The sequence below is a fragment of the Polypterus senegalus genome, chromosome 4 (assembly GCF_016835505.1).
Source record: "Polypterus senegalus isolate Bchr_013 chromosome 4, ASM1683550v1, whole genome shotgun sequence".
NCBI classification, from domain to species: Eukaryota; Metazoa; Chordata; class Cladistia; order Polypteriformes; family Polypteridae; genus Polypterus; species Polypterus senegalus.
In genome coordinates, this window is record NC_053157.1 from 57,447,274 (window position 1) to 57,466,008 (window position 18,735).

The 18,735-nt window shown below is 37.4% G+C and overlaps 1 protein-coding gene across 6 annotated transcripts in view; it reads left to right on the forward strand.

Annotated features, from left to right (window-relative positions):
* The window catches only part of trpm6 (transient receptor potential cation channel, subfamily M, member 6), a 166,383-nt gene that overhangs the window by 42,861 nt on the left and 104,787 nt on the right, over positions 1-18,735 (forward strand). For all 6 annotated transcript variants that reach the window (XM_039750707.1, XM_039750706.1, XM_039750708.1 and 3 more), the window contains exon 2: positions 13,592-13,671. In XM_039750707.1, the coding sequence (XP_039606641.1) occupies positions 13,592-13,671 (80 nt within the window). The remainder of the gene's footprint in view (positions 1-13,591; positions 13,672-18,735) is intronic.

The following is an 18,735-nucleotide window of genomic DNA, read 5'->3' on the forward strand; positions in this document are numbered from 1 at the left end:
AGGACAATCTCTTTCAATGAGGCAAAAATGCAAGCTGACAGCTACTGTTGCAGATTCTGTATACCACATAAAAGTTATTCTTAAAAGTTTGAAGTTTCAGACTGTTGTAATGCATGTGTTTTTGAAATAAACAGTTCTATTATGTTATCTGCCAGGTTTCCTTTATATCAAAGAATTATTTTAGTACCGATTACAGTAGATTCCATCTTAAGAATCTTATATGTAAATACTTAATTGTGCTTATAATTAAAGTTTAAACAATTTATTACTGTAAAAGAAAAAGACAAATACGCATTCAAAATCCCAGAACTTATCTTGGATTTACAAACTTTATGCATCCTTACATATGCCTGAACACTTGGACGTCAGCCCCTGAGGTTCATCACAGAAGGTGTTTGTACACCATTGAGTTGGTGAAAGGCCGGCTTCTCATTGTGCAACACCAACTTTCAAACATGGAGATGAAAGTGTGATGTTCTGAAGTTCTTTTGCTGGAGGTGGTGACTTGCACAGAGTGACTGGCATTCTGAATTAAAGGAGTTATCAAAGTTTGGCTGTTGTATCAGGAAAAGGTGACTACTTTGGTGAATCAAAAAACAGAATAAAACACTTAATGATTCCTTGACTTATTTTATGTATATATATATATATATAAATATTTTATATTTTATATATATATACAATATACAGTATACATATATATATACTGAATATATATGTATATATATATAAATATTTTATCATATTTTATATATATACAGTTTATATATATATATATATATATATAAAACTTCTCCAAAAATTTTTTAAAACACATTATATCTCAATGGGAAAAAAAATCAAGTTGGATATCTCTACTGATATGGACTGAGTAATGTGTTAGGAATGAAAGGATGCCACATCGTTTGGTTGAAATGAAAATTATTAACGGAAAATGTAAGTGAAAAAATGATGCAGCAGGCTAGTCCATTTTGCCGAAATTTCATCTCAGAAACTAAAAATTGTACTCAGTAGTTTGTATGTCTCCCATGTGCTTGTATGCATGCCTGAAAACGTTGGAGCATGATCCTAATGAGACCATGGATGGTGTCCTGGAGGATCTCTTCCCAGATCTGGACCAGGGCATCACTGAGCTCCTGGACAGTCTGAGGTGCAACCTGGCGGCGTCAGATGGACCGAAACATAATGTCCCAAAGGTGTTCTATTGAATTTAGGTCAGGTGAGAATGGGAGGACCAGTCAATCATATCAATTCCCTTATCCTCCAGGAACTGCCTGCATACTTTCGTCATATTAGGCCGGGAATTGTCATGCACCAGGAGGAACCCAGGACCCACTGCACCAGCATAGGGTCTGACAATGGGTCCAAGGATTTCATCCCGATACCTAATGGCAGTCAAGGTGCCATTGTCTAGCCTGTAGAGGTCTGTGTGTCCCTCCATGGATATGCCTCCCCAGACCATCACTGACCCACCACCAAACCAGTCATGCTGAACGTTGTCACAAGCAGAATAATGTTCTCCACAGCTTCTCCAGACCCTTTCACGTATGTCACATGTACTCAAGGTGAACCTGCTCTCATCTGTGAAAAGCACAGGGCGCCAGTAGTGAACCTGCCAATTCTGGTATTCTATGGCAAATGCCAATCGAGCGCCACAGTGCCGGGCAGTTAGCACATGGCCCACTAGAGGACGCTGGGCCCTCAGGCCACCCTCATGAAGTCTGTTTCTGATTGTTTGGTCAGAGACTTTCACACCATTGACGTGCTGGAGGTTAATTTGTAGGGCTCTGGCAGTGCTCATCCTGATCCTCCTTTTCCAAAGAAGCAGATACCGGTCCTGCTGATGGGTAAAGGACCTTCTACGGCCCTGTCCAGCTCTCCTAGAGTAACTGCCTCTCTCCTGGAATCTCCTCCATGCCCTTCAGACTGTGGTGGGAGATACAGCAAGCCTTCTGGCAATGGCACGTATTGCTGTACCATCCTGGAGACATTAGACTAGCTGTGCAACCTCTGTAGGGTCCAGGTATCGCCTCATGCTACCAGTAGTGACACAGACTGTAGCCAAATACAAAACTAGTGAAACAACAGATGAGGAGGGAAAAATGTCAGTGGCCTCCACCTGTTAAACCATTCCTGTTTTGTGGGTCGTCTCATTGTTGCCCCTCTAGTGCAGCTGAAAATGATTAACAACCCCCTCTGCTACTTAACTGACCAGATCAATAGCCCTGAAGTTTCATTGATTTTATGCCTTAATCTGATTAAAAAGTGCTCCTTTAATTTTTTTAAGTACATACGTATATATGTGTGTGTGTATGTGTATACACAGTATATATATGTATGTATGTGTGTATATACAGTATATTATATACAGTATATCATTTCATTATTCATTATAAACAATTGGTAGCTCAGTGTAAATAACTACATTTATCAATCCAATTTAAAATTAGTTCAATTGAAATCAGACTTGTAACTTTGCAAAAAACAGTGTTTTTTGGCAAATTAAATAAAAGTAACATGCCTTTAGTGAATTTATCATTTAGCACATAAAGCTATAGCAGTTCACATCCTATATAACATACCCCAAATGTCAAAGAACATTATATTTTGCAAAGAAGAAACAGCGTAGTGTTTTTTCTTTGGTTTAAACTACAGATGCCATGACACACAGCAAACAGACCGCCATCCATATTTCCACTGATCTCCGCCTGCACTCTCTTGCTGTTGAATGAGCACAAAATGTTTAATGGAGCAGGACTTCTGGTTTTTAGTGACACAAAACAAGAGTGAGGGCTTTGGGGTTCTCTTTATTCTGAGCTGGTAAACAAGACAGGATGTTATAGATGTAAATGGCTCTCAGTTCACACAAGGCTGCCTCTTTAAGTGTGGCATAGTGGTTAAGGCTTTGGCCTTCAACCACTCAAGCTGTGGGTTCAAATCGCACTACTGACACTGTGTGAGGTCACTTCCCATACCGGTACTTCAATTGGATAAACAAAAGAAATGTAGACAATTGTATCTCAAATTTTGTAAGTTGCCTTGACGAAAGGTGCCAGTCAAATATTTAAGTAAATAATAATGAATGTTGTCAAAAAATATAGTGTTGTAATGTAAATGATTTTTACTCCTTTACCTTTTTAAATTTTATTTATTGGCAAAGTAGTACACATATTGTTACACTCTCACCTTAATATGTCAGGGTGATGTTGCTGAGCAGTTGCCAGAATGATGTTGTTTTGGTGCAGTAACTTAGTGGTTGGCACTTCACAGTTCGAAAGTCCGGGGAACTCATGCAGCTGTAGTAGTAGTACAATACAATTCTTACTTGTATGTCTCACCAAAATGCAATGTGGCCAATCGTCTTAAATTCCAAGGATTTGATCTTATCTGAAAATCAACCTTTATAAAACCAGAAATTTGCATAAAAATGTTTTTGTATGTTCACAGTCTGAATGAATGCATACAGGTTTACCTTTATGCACATGTACTAGGAGGCTTCTGCTCTTTCACTTTTACCTTTTCACATGTCAGACTTACTCTCTATGGGACAATTGGTGGAAGACAAATGATGAAAAAAATAACACAAATAATAAAAACCAATAATAAATAAAAAATTTGGAAATTCAGCTAACATCAAATGTGGAAAGCTTTAACCTTAAAGAAAACAAGGACAATCAAAATAAGAATGACATGAACATGATACAGGCCTGCACAAGGCAGAAAGCCTATTGAGAGCAAGCATTAGTAGTAGTTTTTGCTCCAAACTTGATGCTCATTTGCCATTTTAACAGAATTAATCGCAAAGGATTTCTTGCTGTTTATAAGACATAATTTGTGTAACCATAATAGATTACAAGTTATGTATGTCATGTTGTATTCACCAAGGGGGAATAATAGTTAAAAATATTCTCTATCCACTTAATAAACTAAAGAGAAAATATTTTAAGCTAGGTTAAAATTCAAATATTACTCAAGAATATTTTGTTTTTTACAAGGTTTACAAATACACAGGAGCTGTGTGATTATTGTTATTTGAAAACATCCCACCCACTCCTTAATTTAAAAACCCTTTTAAGTATGTCTAATATTAGCTTTTCCTGCAAGGAAGTAAAAAAATAAATATTTGTGCAATATTCCATAAGCTGTTTACCAAAGAAATGTCAATTTTTAAGACCTTTACCTGGTAACTCAAGATCAAGCATGTTTGGTAAAATTTAATAAAGGTTCAGAAAATAGATTAAAAACATGGTAAATTTACAGTTAAGAGAAGACAATTCAGACTATCAAGCTTGTTTTTTTATATAATAATGGCTTTACTTCAATATCTTATAAGGGCAAGCAAAATGCACGCAAGACAGAGAGTGCACACTAGACAGAGAGCCACACCCGCCAACTCACATAGCCCCGCCCGCCAACTCTACTAAGGGCAAGCAAGACACACGCAAGTCAGAGTGCCCTGCCTGCCAAGTGTAAGACCTTGGGATACGCACAACGGGGCCAGGCCCACCGACTCCTCTGATGGACAATGAAGAGCATTGCAAGAAGTACATACTGCGGTAGGTAGGCCAATGGTATGTTCTTGGACGGGAATGGCGGTATCTTGAAAAGCAGCATAAAACTGAATGCGATGACTGTGCATGGGGTTTGCAAGTTGACACTGAAAGAAATTGGAATGAGCTTCTAGGTGCTTCTTGAGAACACGAGTTGTTTTGAAGCATTGCTGGAAATGTTCACATTGCATAATTTGTGTGAGTGTGATGTTAAATGTGTGTTGAGATATCTCTGCAGTCGGAACGTTTTCGAACAAATAGTGCATTAAAGACCTGTGTGGAATGCGTTTGTTCTGTGGAGTGTGTGTTTAAATGTGCTTTAGATATTTCTGGAGTGTGAGGGTTTTTGAGCAAATGTTGCATTGAAATTCCGGTGTGAAATGCGTTTGTAAATGTTTTTCAATAATAGGATAGTAGAAAGGTGACGTCACATCCGTGTGGCTGCAGACAAATGTTTGTGTTGAATGGATTTGCACATGGTTGAGGAGATCTGTCTCTGTAATGGCACTAGATTTTCTGTTACCAGCATTCACCGCTGGTACTGGTACTGGAGTCTAAGACTCACATCTGCTACCTCACAAACTGTCCTTAGTCCCCGGATTTCCCTGATCCCATCAGATTCAAATTTGCCTTTTACTTTTACACGCAGACAACTTCCTGTTAGATTGCACAGGGCCAAACTTTCAAAAAGATATGCCTGTATCTGCCAAAACCTGTTTTCACTCATGGACAATTGCATGTTGCTCTCACCAGAGTTCCATCTTTTCATTCACTGACAGTTGTATCCTCAAACCCTCCCCATTTGGACAACTGTGTCTTTCAGGAAGTGTTCACACATCAATAAAGTATTATGCTACGCCGCGGGTTGGCTAGTTTTCTTTAATGCTATCATCGCTTCTCTTCAGTTACTTGACTCTGTAACTCAAGTATTTCTTTCTGATTCTTTGTAAGGAGAAGTGCTTCTTTATTTTCATATTTAACTTTGAGATAATTTTCAACATTGCTCATAAGGTCATAAATCACTAATTAACAAGAATATTCTACAAGATCAAAATTATTTATAAATTAACACACATTACATAATACAACACAATATTCTCAGACCTGTTTAATTCATCGTAGGGTAATCGGGAGCCAAACAGTGTGTCAGTTTATCTCAGGGCCTGACTAAGGTTGGCCTTCTGTATATCTAATGAAACAGGACACACTTGTTAATTCAACGATGCACTTGGTTGCTGTTCTTCTTCTCTGTATAGTTTTTACTGCTGATCTCATTTAGTGCTGTCTCTTGAATTGTATACATTACTCCAGATGTGATCTCACCAGTGCATTAAAGAATATATCAATAACATCATTTGCCATTGTCACAGTTAATACAGGGAGATTCCAATGGGCAGGGCTCTGAATTAGGATGTGTTACTCATGTAATAATGAAGCATTAGAAATTAAAATAAATACAGTGCATACCTTAATAGATGTGTAAATGATTCAATCACATTCTACTTTGGAAATGGTCACATTCTTCTTGCAAACACAGATTGACACGGCACTCCATGTTGGCAAAGGGGTATCCACAAGCATTGTTGGGGTGATGGCAGCAATTTCCTGATCAATGTTTCACTGTATTTGTTCCAGTGTATGAGGCTTGTTCTTGTACACTTTTCCCTTCAGCGCTCTCCAAAGAAGGAAATCCGAATGTAACAGGTACAGGGAATGAGGTGGCCATAGTCTCTTTGAAATAACCCGATTGCCAAAAAAACGAGTCAATTTGTACCATGCTGCAAGCTGACATGTGAGAGTTTGCCTCATCTTGCTGGAAATAACCTTCATAGTCAACCAGTTCATTCATAAATAAGTCATGCCTCACTTGTTCGTACATTTACCCTGGAATACTGTGATTTTTATTTCATTTGGATTGTTTCCTTATTAAGACATTAATACATCATAACTCAGGGCCTCGCCCATTCAAATCACTCTGTATTTGTCAGGAGGTATTAAATATAGGTAGGCACAAAAGAATTCTTATGCTGAGCAGTTACAGCAGACGTATTTAATCAGTAAAATTGCTTTGTTCAGATTTCTTCATTAGTTCTCTCATACCGTATTAATTTATAGTGAGCAAATTTAAAAAATGACTTTTCCATTAAAATTACAATTATTATTCAAAGCAATAATTACATTTACACAGTGAGTTGAATAGGACACCTATTAGATACCTTGGAGAATGTTGGTGAAAATAATAAGTATAGATGAAACCCCACAAAACTTTTAGTGCAAGTTGAACCAGGTGACTTTTCGAGACATAACCTGATAAATTGTGGGTTTTTAGACAACTTTAAAAACCGACCATATGCAATGCCAAAACATGACTAAGAAGTCACTAGAATACAGTAGAACAAAGCATGCAGTAAACTCGTTGTGTGCGTATTAAAGTGAAGAACGATGAGAAATGTATACAATAAGTTTCCATTACAGTTATATGGTTATTGGTACAGCTTAACCTCATTAGCATCTGTTTTCTCTTGGTAGAGTAATATTTTACTGTGCTTTCCCCTTTTGTATTATTATTATGTAGCCTTTGTCAGAATGCTTCAAATCTCACAGACTTACTACTGTTTATAAGGTATCGTGCCATATAACTTCTCCCCAACTTCCCTTCTGCATGTATAGCCTCAGGCAATTCGGTGTAGTAAAAGACAAGCTGGAGTTCAGTTACAATTTAAACAATGTATTATTGATAATATTCAGAAATAATAACAATATGCAAAGTACATTTGAAAACTGGCACCCATACAACCTGATAAATGTTGATGTGTAGTTTCAGGCGGCACACAGACTTGTTAGTTACTTAAAATGTCTCTAATTAAGGCATCATTTTGTCGTCAGCTTTTTTCAGAACAGGCCGAATGCCTGTCTCAATATGGCTGCCGAGCTGTGCTCTTCATTGTATTGTCCTTTTCAGTTCATGGTGTGTGAGACAGTTTCATCAGTTTGGTAAGAGAGAGAGAGAGAGAGGTAAAGCAAGTGAATTTATAGGTCCGACCCTTAGAGCCAATAGGGTGTCCTTGTGGTACTTAAAGGCTTCTGATACAAGACAGTTCCAAACAGCCATACTTCAGACCAATGGTGGAGAGAACACCTTCACACCTACTCCCGTGAAGCTTGGCAGTTAGGCGGCCTGGCTTTCCTGTGGGGGTTGACTGAGAGACTCCAGCAGAGAAGTATTAGCTAAACTTGTTTGAGGCACTTCCCCTAACCCTGTCGTAAAATTACAAAGAGGCTCAGTCCTAAAAGGAGGGAAGGGGTTCTTAAACCATCAAACCATTGCTGTTATTATCAATTATGTAACATTAATATTACATTGCTTTGCCTAAGTTACAAGTAAAGACATATAAAATATTTATCAAAATAATGTTATGCAAAATTTCACATCACAACAGTATCCATACAAAATTGTTGTTGCTTTGTTATAGAGAAGTCCCATTCAGCCAGATTATGCATTTCCTCACAATTTAGCATTTTTAGTGCAAAAAAACACACTTGTGTAAATTCAACAATGTTGGAATTCATTTAATATATGCAGACTTCCAATGATAATGAAAACTTCTTATGGCAAAACAAGAAAATAGCATGTAACATTCTAAAGACAAAAAGGTACAGTACAAGCAAAACAAAATGAAAGTTTATATTTTCAGAACTTAAAGTTTGCTAACATTAAATATCAATTTTCAAATTGTCTTGATGACAAAACTAAACAAGCAAAACAAGTCCAACACTTTGTCAATAACCCCTTGAATAAAAAACAGGTCCTCTTAGACATGACTAAAACCACAACTTTTTCTGTATTAGAGGAAGACCTACAATCTGGCTGAACATGATATGATATGACTTTTGGAAATGATAAAGAATTATATTTTTTTACTCCATGTCTCATTCTCAATGTTTCCTGATAAAAATGGAATCTCTTTCACTGTGGCATGAAATTTCAATTTAGGAGGGAAGAGAATCCCCAAATAGCCCCAACACTCCACTTTTACCAGCTATTTGTTTACAGTGGTCTTCCATCTAATTAGTAAACAGACACAGCAATGCTATTTATAAGATATGAGGGCTAGCAAAGGACTAGAGGCTAAAGGGTAAAGGATAGTCCTGATGGAAAGCAACAATATTCAAGGTGAATCTTTCAGTTAATAGAAGATGAAGGCTTTGTTCCATAAAGTATGTCTTGAGTTATGGAAAATATGCAAGTACATTTGTCACAAGGCCAACTATTATGATTATGTCTACAAGAAGCTATAAAAAGATAAGCTTGTAGTTTTTCTTTTCCAGAAGTTGGAAAAGCAGTGCAGAGAGTTAAAAGGTTAGCATTCATTTAAACAACCATTGTGAATAACAGTGTAGCAATAAAACAGTAGTGTGTGCGCAGCTTTTTTAAGAGAACTTGTCGCTGGTTTCATGTCTTAACCATGACTAGTTATTTTGACACCAGCATCTGTTTCAGTTAGTAATTTTGCACTGTGGTAACTTCCAGCCACAAACCTGCTGCACTCGCATTAGAAAGGCCCTCAGAAGCAACTCCCGTTTCGCCTCTGTGAGCAATAGGAGTTTTCCCACACTTGAACACACAGGGACTACCTCTAAGCACATCAAGCAAAGTGCTTACTGCTAACATCATTCTCGTTTACCCCATATTGTGCTGTGCCAGCACTACACTCCACCCATTCACAGTGCAAATGCTGCAGACTACACCAAATGTTTTGTCACAAAATCAAATCATGATCTGTCTCAGTTCAAATATTCGTATTGTTGTAACGGCTGGTGGCCAGCCATGAGCCTGTGAAAGCTGGGTTATAAAGGTCCTCAGAAGCAGCTCCCTTTTCAGCTGAGCTCTCTCTCTCTCACTCAACTTCCACCTTCTGCACATTACTGCTATTACACTAGTTGTCACAATCTGAAGAAGGACCGAAGCAGCAGGGAAGATTCATATGGAGAACAAAACAGTGAGATTCTCAGTTATGTTCTGATTAAACAGAGTAGACAGTAAATGTACTGTAAAATCCCGGGAATCCCTCACACAGATATTTATTGATTTTACCTTTGTATGTGTCTGTGCAGAATGTCGTCTTGCTTTTATACCATACAGATGAACGGTGCTCCAAACTAGCAAAAAGAATCAGACAACAGAATAATAAGGATCTACTGTAAGCCTGAAGATATTTTTAACCAAAAACAAAAGTCAAAATGTTGTTAAAATGAAAATCCTTCCTTCCTAACATCAATGCAATTGATAATTTATTTGGGATTGTTAGGCCCAATAGTGAGAGACTCCTTCTTTGCCCATATTATTTTCATATCTTGGGCCATGTGGTGCTCCCTTTGAATGCTCAACCCAGTCCATTCTCAGATATCATCTAACGATAGTAACAATCGCTGTTTGCATTTTTGAATTAAAGTTTGGATCTTAAACTATACACGCAGCTATACTTTTTTAGCGGCAGCACGATGATGTCACAAGTTGCAAACCAAGGTTCATTGTTATAAATGATATGGTGGTGCAAATCAATGTACCAAACAGCTTTGTCTGTCGTAAGAAAAGACAAACAAAATGGAAAGATGCTTATGTCACAAAAAGAAAAACAAAAAATGATTCAAACCCAGAAAACCCTGAGCAGAGAAAAAAATTTGACTTCTTAACAATTGCATTGTGTTGCATTCAATAAATATAACTTTTAGATTGATGGTACACTATATTATTTTTTTTTTGTCAGTGGCACATGTCTGGATTGGATTACTTTGTCCAGGTTTATTATGGCTTTTTCTCTCATGTAGGAGATAGTGGATACAATTAATTTGAAACAGTATATGAATAAATATATCCATAATCTATTTAAAATTAACATCTAATAGTAGCTGATGAAAAAATGACTTCAATAGCAAACACTATGATAGAACCTTTTGTTGAAGGTACTCTGCAGATTGACTGTTATCATATATTGAGTGTAAGTCACTTAGTATGACATCAAGCAGCTTTACCAACATACGTCTCTCTGCTACTGACTGGAAACAGTCCAAGCTACTGTTAAATCTGTTGGCATCCCAAGTCCTTATACCCTGAAATGTTTAACAGTCCTACCTGCCTAACAATCATTTACGACATTGACTTGACTGAGGAAGTTGGTTGAGCCAATTCTGAGAATTAAACCCATATTTGAATATTCCCCATAGTTTAGCAGCTAAAGCAATGGACTGTAAATCACAAATGTGTACAAACAATTGTACTGCATACTGATCTTGTAAGTCAATTTGGATAACATACGAGGGGGGACCCAAAAATAACCGGAAATATTTTTAAAACGTGTTTAATTTAATTTTCTGTACAAACTACAATTAGTCTCCTTCAAAGTACTCTCCATTGGCGGAAATACTCTTATCTAACCGTTTGTATCATTGTTCGAAACATTTTTAAAATTCTTTTTAAATTTTACCTCTTCGACGTCAGCAAAACGCCTTCCTTTCAAGTCTTTTTTCATCCGAGGGAACAAAAAGAAATCACACGGAGCTAAATCCGGTGAGTAGGGTGGGTGGTTCAGGGTTGTCATACCGTTTCAATAACAATAGTTTCTGCAACACTTTTTTCAAGAAGAAAACAAAATTTCACTGCCGCGCGTTGTTCACAATAATCGGCCATCGTAAAAAAACGACGCTTGCACAAAACTACTTTTACAAACTTCACTGAACACAAGCACAACCTTCCAGACTGATGGCACTTGGCAGACTGACTTGTGAGGAGTGTAACTAGATTGCCCAAGCGGCCCAACCACGTACTACAAGTACCAACCTAACAACAATAAAATTCCGGTTATTTTTGTGTCCCCCCTCGTACTGTAAAAGAATATATCAAATATACAGAATTTTCTTCATAGTTTTTGTATGTTCATCTCGAGATATATTTTGACCAAAATATCTGAGATATTTGTAATTAATAGACAGGTTTTCATTCCAGCTTCTGTTTCATTGAACCCAGACTTTTTCTTAATATACTGTATTTGGGTTGTAGCTTTTAAAGTAAGTAAAGTAAATATGGTCTTTACAATTACTTTTAACTGTACTCTGATTTGGTCTTACTCTTATTATTCTCGTACTTAGTTTGCTTTGAAATGTGATGCATTCTCCTTGGATGTGATCTTTCAGGCCCTTAGAATTGATAAATATAAACATGTTACTGTGTATGGTTTTTGCTTTCATTAAATGATCATTTGAAAATTGATGCCATAACATATTGCCTTAAATTCAGAGATGAGTAAAGCATATCTTGGAATATTATTTATTTTTGCAGTTAATACAAACGTGCCATTTGCTGTTGCTTTAATAGTTTTCCATTGTTAGGCTTTACATATGCATTTCACGGCCTTAAAGTGACAATGTAAAAGCTGCATGGCTATAATTACATGGAAATAGCTTTAATGGCTTAATGCCTGGGACTATTTTCATACTTTTATTTTCTGAACCACTTTTGCAGTTCAGGCGTCATTGGAAGCTGGTGCCCACTTTAGCACTAGTGGGTACTAGATTAGAATCAATTAAACACAGGATGCCAGTCTACCTCTGTTAGCTCCTAAATAACTCTTACAAGTGGCAAACATGCCGCCTAGCCAAAGGAAATTAGAATCGGGGCAGTCAGACTTTGCTGAGTCAGCACACATGGAGTCTTTGAAAACAAAACACTCAAACAAGAAAGCTGGATTATGATTTCAACTTTTATACTTTTCATGTTTTACGGTTTCCTTTGTGTCTGTATTGGTCTTCTTCATATTATCTTTTTTATCTTGATGTTTGTATCATTGTTTTGTATGGTTGCCACATTGTTTTATTAAAAGAATGCTCATTTCAACCTCGTAACTTGTGGCTTGTAATGTTAGGATCTTTCCATTTAAAAATGATGGGGCACAGCTTGTGGAATTGATGAAGTACTAGTAAAAAATAAAACTCTTTGCCTACTTAAGGGAAATTTCCTAGCAAGTTTTGTAACCTTTTGTTTTGGGATTTCTGACCTGTTTTCTGTTGATTCCTCTTGTTTTTGTTTCCTTTCCTTGTGCTACAGCAAATCAGGTGTAACAAAGATTAAATGCCTTGAACATTTCTTTTCAAATATGCCTTTGATTGTTTTAGAAATGTTCACTTTAATTTGAATGTTTAGATGTTTTAAGCAAGTATGTGTCATGGGTCACGTGGCATTTGTATTGTACAACTACAGTCCACAAGCAGCAGGTCACAAGAGTGAGGAAGCAAGACTAGAAGATGAAAAGTAAATGTTGCTAAGTAAATTGGCAGTATTCGAAATCCAGAAGTCAACAAGCAACTAAAACTAACAAAGCCAAAAACATTTGGCAAAAACTCCAAATACAAGTTCAAATTCTCTACAGTTCTTGAAATGCTAACTACCTTCATAGTAATTCATACTGAATCAAAAAGCTTGGACGCTGTTGATTATGTGCCACCAGCTTAAATTTTGTTAGGTCAGTGATGTCATCTCGACCTCCAGTAGTCATGTCATAGCAATAGGTGAATATTGCTAGCAGCAATTTGGCCACAAGAAATGAGACACAAGATTTTAGCTCAAAAACATAAACAAATTAACAAACTAAATAAAACAATAAAAATCTCATCATCAAAATGAAAACAAAGTCTTAAATATGTACAAAAATACAATCTGCACCTCAGATTCATAATATGCCTAGATACCACACATCCAGATAGGGACAATACCACAAAATGGTAGCCATATAAACAGTCTCACACAAAATGGCATTGTGATAATGTCAAAACAATTGTGATAAAATGAATCAAACACAAAAAATAGCGATACTGTATAAATAATAATTTCAATGAATACAAACATGGATCCAATAAATTGGAGCAGCCTGAGACATCAACGTACTCGTACAAAATGTGAAAAAATGGCATGTCAATCAAATTTCTTGTAATAATTTGGTGAGGTTCAATGCAAAGTAATCCTTTTTTTTATTATTTAACAATTTCAGTCTAGAAAATCTTGGATTGAAGGGGTCTTCTTGAAAAGAGAATGCATAAAAGTCATTCCAGTCTCAAGGGAACCACACAGGTGAGTTGTAGAGCAGTTTCTTTATTATTATTTTTTTTTTGTTAATGTGATATTTTCAATGGAATTCAGAGAAACAAAATATATATCCTTACATTAGACTGGTGTCTCAGTTCAGAACTGTGTGTCTTCTTCTCTACTTTGAATTTTGTTTACTATTATTTGTTAACTTAAATTTCAGGAGCTATCCCTGATTCTGACTTCAAAATTGCATCTCTGGTACTAAATGGAAAGATTTATTAAATTTCTGTGGGGAATAGTATACTATGTGGTAGGGTGACATTACAGATGAAAGCAAAACATGAATCAAAGCGGAAAGGCACAGAAATAAGAATGATGTGTGGAGTGTCATGGAGTGTGAGGATGACGAATGGCGAGTTAAAAGTTAGGGTAACAGATAAGTACTCTTATGTAGCAAGACCTTATGAGGACTTTTCATAAAACTTATAAAACATCAGTAGATAGGTTATATCTGTGCAGTGAGACAATTAATGTGATGGTAAAATTAGTTGTTAATATGAAGGATTCACACTTAAGCCAACTCAGACATTTTTATTAGTAGGTCACGTTGCAGAGATGAATAAACATTTCACTGATGCTTTGTAAGTTTTATGAAGACCCCAAAAAATGAATCTTAAGGTCTTTTTATATAAAAGTAAATGAGTAATAGATACATTTTTGCAGTATCTAAACTAAAGTGTTACTAAAATTAGTGATGAACAAAACAGCAGAGTTTCCTTTCACATACAGCTTTCTGAAATTGCTCCTAAAATTAATTTTGCAAGCGATTTTACTGTTGTGAAATGTAAAACCCACTGCAATTAATTTCTTTTGGAATTTTTAATTTGTTAGGGGTGGAAAGCAAGTAATATTTCTTTCTAATGGTTATTCAAATCCTGCTGCCACTACCGACGCTTCTTCCAGTCAGCTCCACACGTGCTCATATGCATTGTGCACATTCATTCCGCTAGTTCTGTCTTACATCACTCATTTGCAGTAAGAGGTACCGCCCTCTGTGCTCAGTTTCCCCAGCTCCGTAAACTAATCCCAGCCAGGATCCTTCTGGATACTCACCGGAAGCTATAACCCCAATTCCAAAAAGTTGGGACGCTGTGTAAAATGTAAATATAAACAGAATGCAATGATTTTGGCAACAGGTCAGTAACAAGATTGAGTATAAAAAGAGCATCTTAGAAAGACAGAGCCTCTCAGAAGTAAAGATGGGCAGAGGTTCACCAATCTGCAATCTGAGAATCTGGAGAAATCTCTGTGTGCAAGGGACAAGGCTGAAAATCAATACTGGATGCTCATGATCTTTGGGCCCTCAGGAGGCACTGAATTAAAAACAGGCCTGATTCTGTAATGGAAATCACTGCATGGACTCAGGAACACTTCCAGAAATCATTGTCTGTGAACACATTTCGCTGTGCCTTCCACAAATGCAGATTAAGCCCTATCATGCAAAGAAGAAGCCAAATGTGTAAGTTCAGTAGTCAGCGCTTGCTCCCAGGGAAGGAGGTCTTTTGTGATTGCAGCGTGTTACTTAACCCAAATGTATATAGATATAACATAAAAGACAATACCCTTCCCTAGTGATTTGGCAGTAAGAAATCACGTAGGAGGAAATAATGTAGCTTTGTTTAATGTTGACTTTCACTGCAGATAGCACAAAGACAAATGAAGCCAGTGACAAGACTCATTCCTGGAGTAGGGGGCCCGAGGAGTGGAGTCTGTTGGTGTCGTCAATGCAGATGTGGAAGGCAGTCTCAGGAATAGGTGGCAACGTCTCCCATTCATTCATTGGCTTTTAATGGCTGGCAATGTTCCAAGACTTTATACTGTTGCTACCTGTCCAGGGCCCCCTCAGACAAACATGCAATTCCAAACAAGGATACAATGCTGGGCTGACTTAACAGACAGAAATAGCACACGGTTACAGCATCTAACAGTCTGACTGCACACAGTTTCCATTTGTCCTAGTCCATCTTTATGTTGCTTGCATGTCAACTTCTGTGCTTAATCTGGCCATGTGTCTGCTGAACCGCTTGTGGGTAAAAATCAGGTTTAATAAGATATATTTGCACAAAGCACAGTGACTTATTTAACTAATGCTTGCAATTTGAACACGATCCAGACATGCCACCATCTTTTTTGGGTCAAAGATCATTTAAAATGGACTGAGTCAAACTGGGTAACCATCCTGTGGTCAGACTAAACAAAATTTTTAATTCTTTTTCGAAAACATGGGCAAGGAAGAGGAACCATCTGGCTTGTTATCAGCGTTCAGTTCAAAAGCCTGTATCTGTGATGGTATGGGGGTACATTAGAAATTGTATGAAATTGGTAGCTCACACATCTGGAAAAGCACCATCAATGCTGAAAGGTATATACAGGCTTTAGAGCAACATGTGCTCCCATCCAGACAACATCTTTTTCAGAGAAGGCTTTGCATATCTCAGCAAGACAATGCTAAACCACATGCTACATCTATTAGAACAGCATGGCTTTGTAGTAGGAGAGTCCAGGTGCTGAACTGGTCTGCCTGCATTCCAGATCTTTCACCAATTGAAAGCATTTGATGCATCATGAAACAAAGACGTCCCAGGACTGTTGAGCAGCTAGGATCCTATATCAGACAAGAACATGCCTGTCTCAAAAGTCCATCAACTGTTCTCCTCAGTTCCCAAATGTTTACAGGCTGTTGTTAAAAGAAGAGGGGATGCTCTACAGTGGTAAATCTGGCCCTGGCCCAACTTTTTTTGAGATGTGACCTTATTCTGTTCTTAATATGGTACCTTTTCTCAGTTTAAACATTTGATATGTTTTCTATATTCTATTGTAAATAAAATAGGATTCATGAGATCTGCAAATCATTGAATTCTGTTTTATTTACATTTTACACAGTGTCCCAAATTTTTTGGAATTGGGGTTGCACATATCCAGGCTAATGGATTTTAGCAGCTGTTAGGTAAGAGCTCTGTAGTTCTGTAGCTGCACCTCACTTACTTTGCTTTGCACCAGGACAAATTTCCCCATGCATTTGCAAATGGAGAAGAAGGCTGCAGACTAGATGAAAATACATGTGTAATGATGCAGAAATGTGAAACACAACTTGCTTAGCGAATTTGTTTCTGAAATGAAAATCTTAAGAATTCCATTTTGTGCAAATTATTTTGCTCATTCCCAGTTAAGAAAAAACCTTGGGATGATGGCACTAGGTGTTGTACTGAGGAGAAACAGACCATGTGGTGAGAAAGGCCAAGGATCGTAGGGTGAAGATGTGCACCAATGAAGGGGTTGAGACCATCAAAGATGTAGTGGGAGGTTGTGTCAGATGATATTAACAGACTTTCCTTGGAAAAACATGTAAAAAATAACAAATAATGGAAAAATATTGTGCAGGGCCCAAGTAATGAACAAATAATTTATTACAGCAGAAAGATACACATTTAAAAAAAATTGCTCATATAGTTTCTTTGCTTCCTTCGAACACTTCCATCTATCCACTTGCAAAACCCCAAGTTTATCTTGGCTGCACCTACTTTTTCTGTTCTACATTCCAAAGAAAGATAGGTGGGACTTGTAAATCCTGTTTATGACTTTTTTGTTTTCTTTATTTGAATGTTATTTGATTCAAATGAAAATCAAGATAACTAAGAAGAACAATTAGCTTCTCATACTAAGTATATGGTAGTTGATCAAGTAATTCAATTCTAAACCCCTCTGCAAACATCCATCCATTTTCCAACCCACTGAATCCGAACACAGGGTCACGGGGGTCTGCTGGAGCCAATCCCAGCCAACACAGGACACAAGGCAGGAACCAATCCCAACCCACCGCAGGACACACAGAAACACACCCACACACCAAGGCCAACTTAGAATCACCAATTCACCTAGCCTGCATGTCTTTGGACTGTGGGAGGAAACCCACACAGACACAGGGAGAACATGCAAACTCCACGCAGGGAGGACCTGGGAAGCGAACCCAGGTCTCCTAACTGCGAGGCAGCAGCGGTACCCACTGCGCCACCGTGCTGCCCCTCTGCAAACATATGCAACTCAAATATTGAGTCAATTCATTAATAACAGGGAGGTAAATGCAACATCCCAAATCAATGAAACGCTCTGTCTAGTGAACAGTTTCGCTTTTACTTTACGCTTCAAAAGCACACTCTTACCTGCCGCTGAGGAAACACCTTTCTCCACTGAGCCTAGTAGAGGTAAAGTCCTCTGTAAGGCACATTTCTTGCTCTACATGTCTTATTACCCAACAGTAGAGTTTGCTGAGCCTCTTTTCAGAATGCACAACTTCTTTCTTGGATGATCCCACTGTATCTGACAAAGGACACCCTCAGTGAATGTAGTGTGCATGTGTTGGTAATCTGTCCTGTATTATTAGTTTCAAATACATTTGGTTCAACAACATGTTTATCCTGTATGGGGTTCAAGACAAGAGCCAGAACTGAGCACTGTGCCATTCTGTTTTGGGACTCATTCAAGCACACTTTCATTGAGCTCTTCTGGGCGTCTTTTCTGCCTGCTGCTATAAGGTGATTCGATGTTTCCTCTGAACATCCTAAATTAAATGTTGATACTTTTTAAGTTAATTTTGTAATTTCTACACATTTATTGACTGATTGATTGATTGATGTATTATTTGTCCTGTGAGTCTGTATCTTTGTTTTTATGTTTCTGTTGCTATATGCATCTAAATACCTCCCTGGGGTTAATAAAGTTTATCTAATCTAATATCCATAAAATGGTAGTAAATTAAGAAGCAATAAGCCATCCTTCTTCTGTTTACTTTTTTTTATTAACTTTTTCCAATAGCAATTAAGTTATTTCATAACTTATGAGCCATCTGTACTATAGTTTTTATTGTAGGGTTTATACAGTAAACCACTGACAGGTGAAGTGAATAACATTGATTACCTCACTACAATGGTATCTGTCAAAGGTTGAGATATATTAGGTAGCAAGGGATCAATCTGTTCTTGAAGGTGATGTGTTGGGAGCAAAAAAAAATGGGCAAGCATAAGGTTGTGAGCAACTTTGACCAGGGCA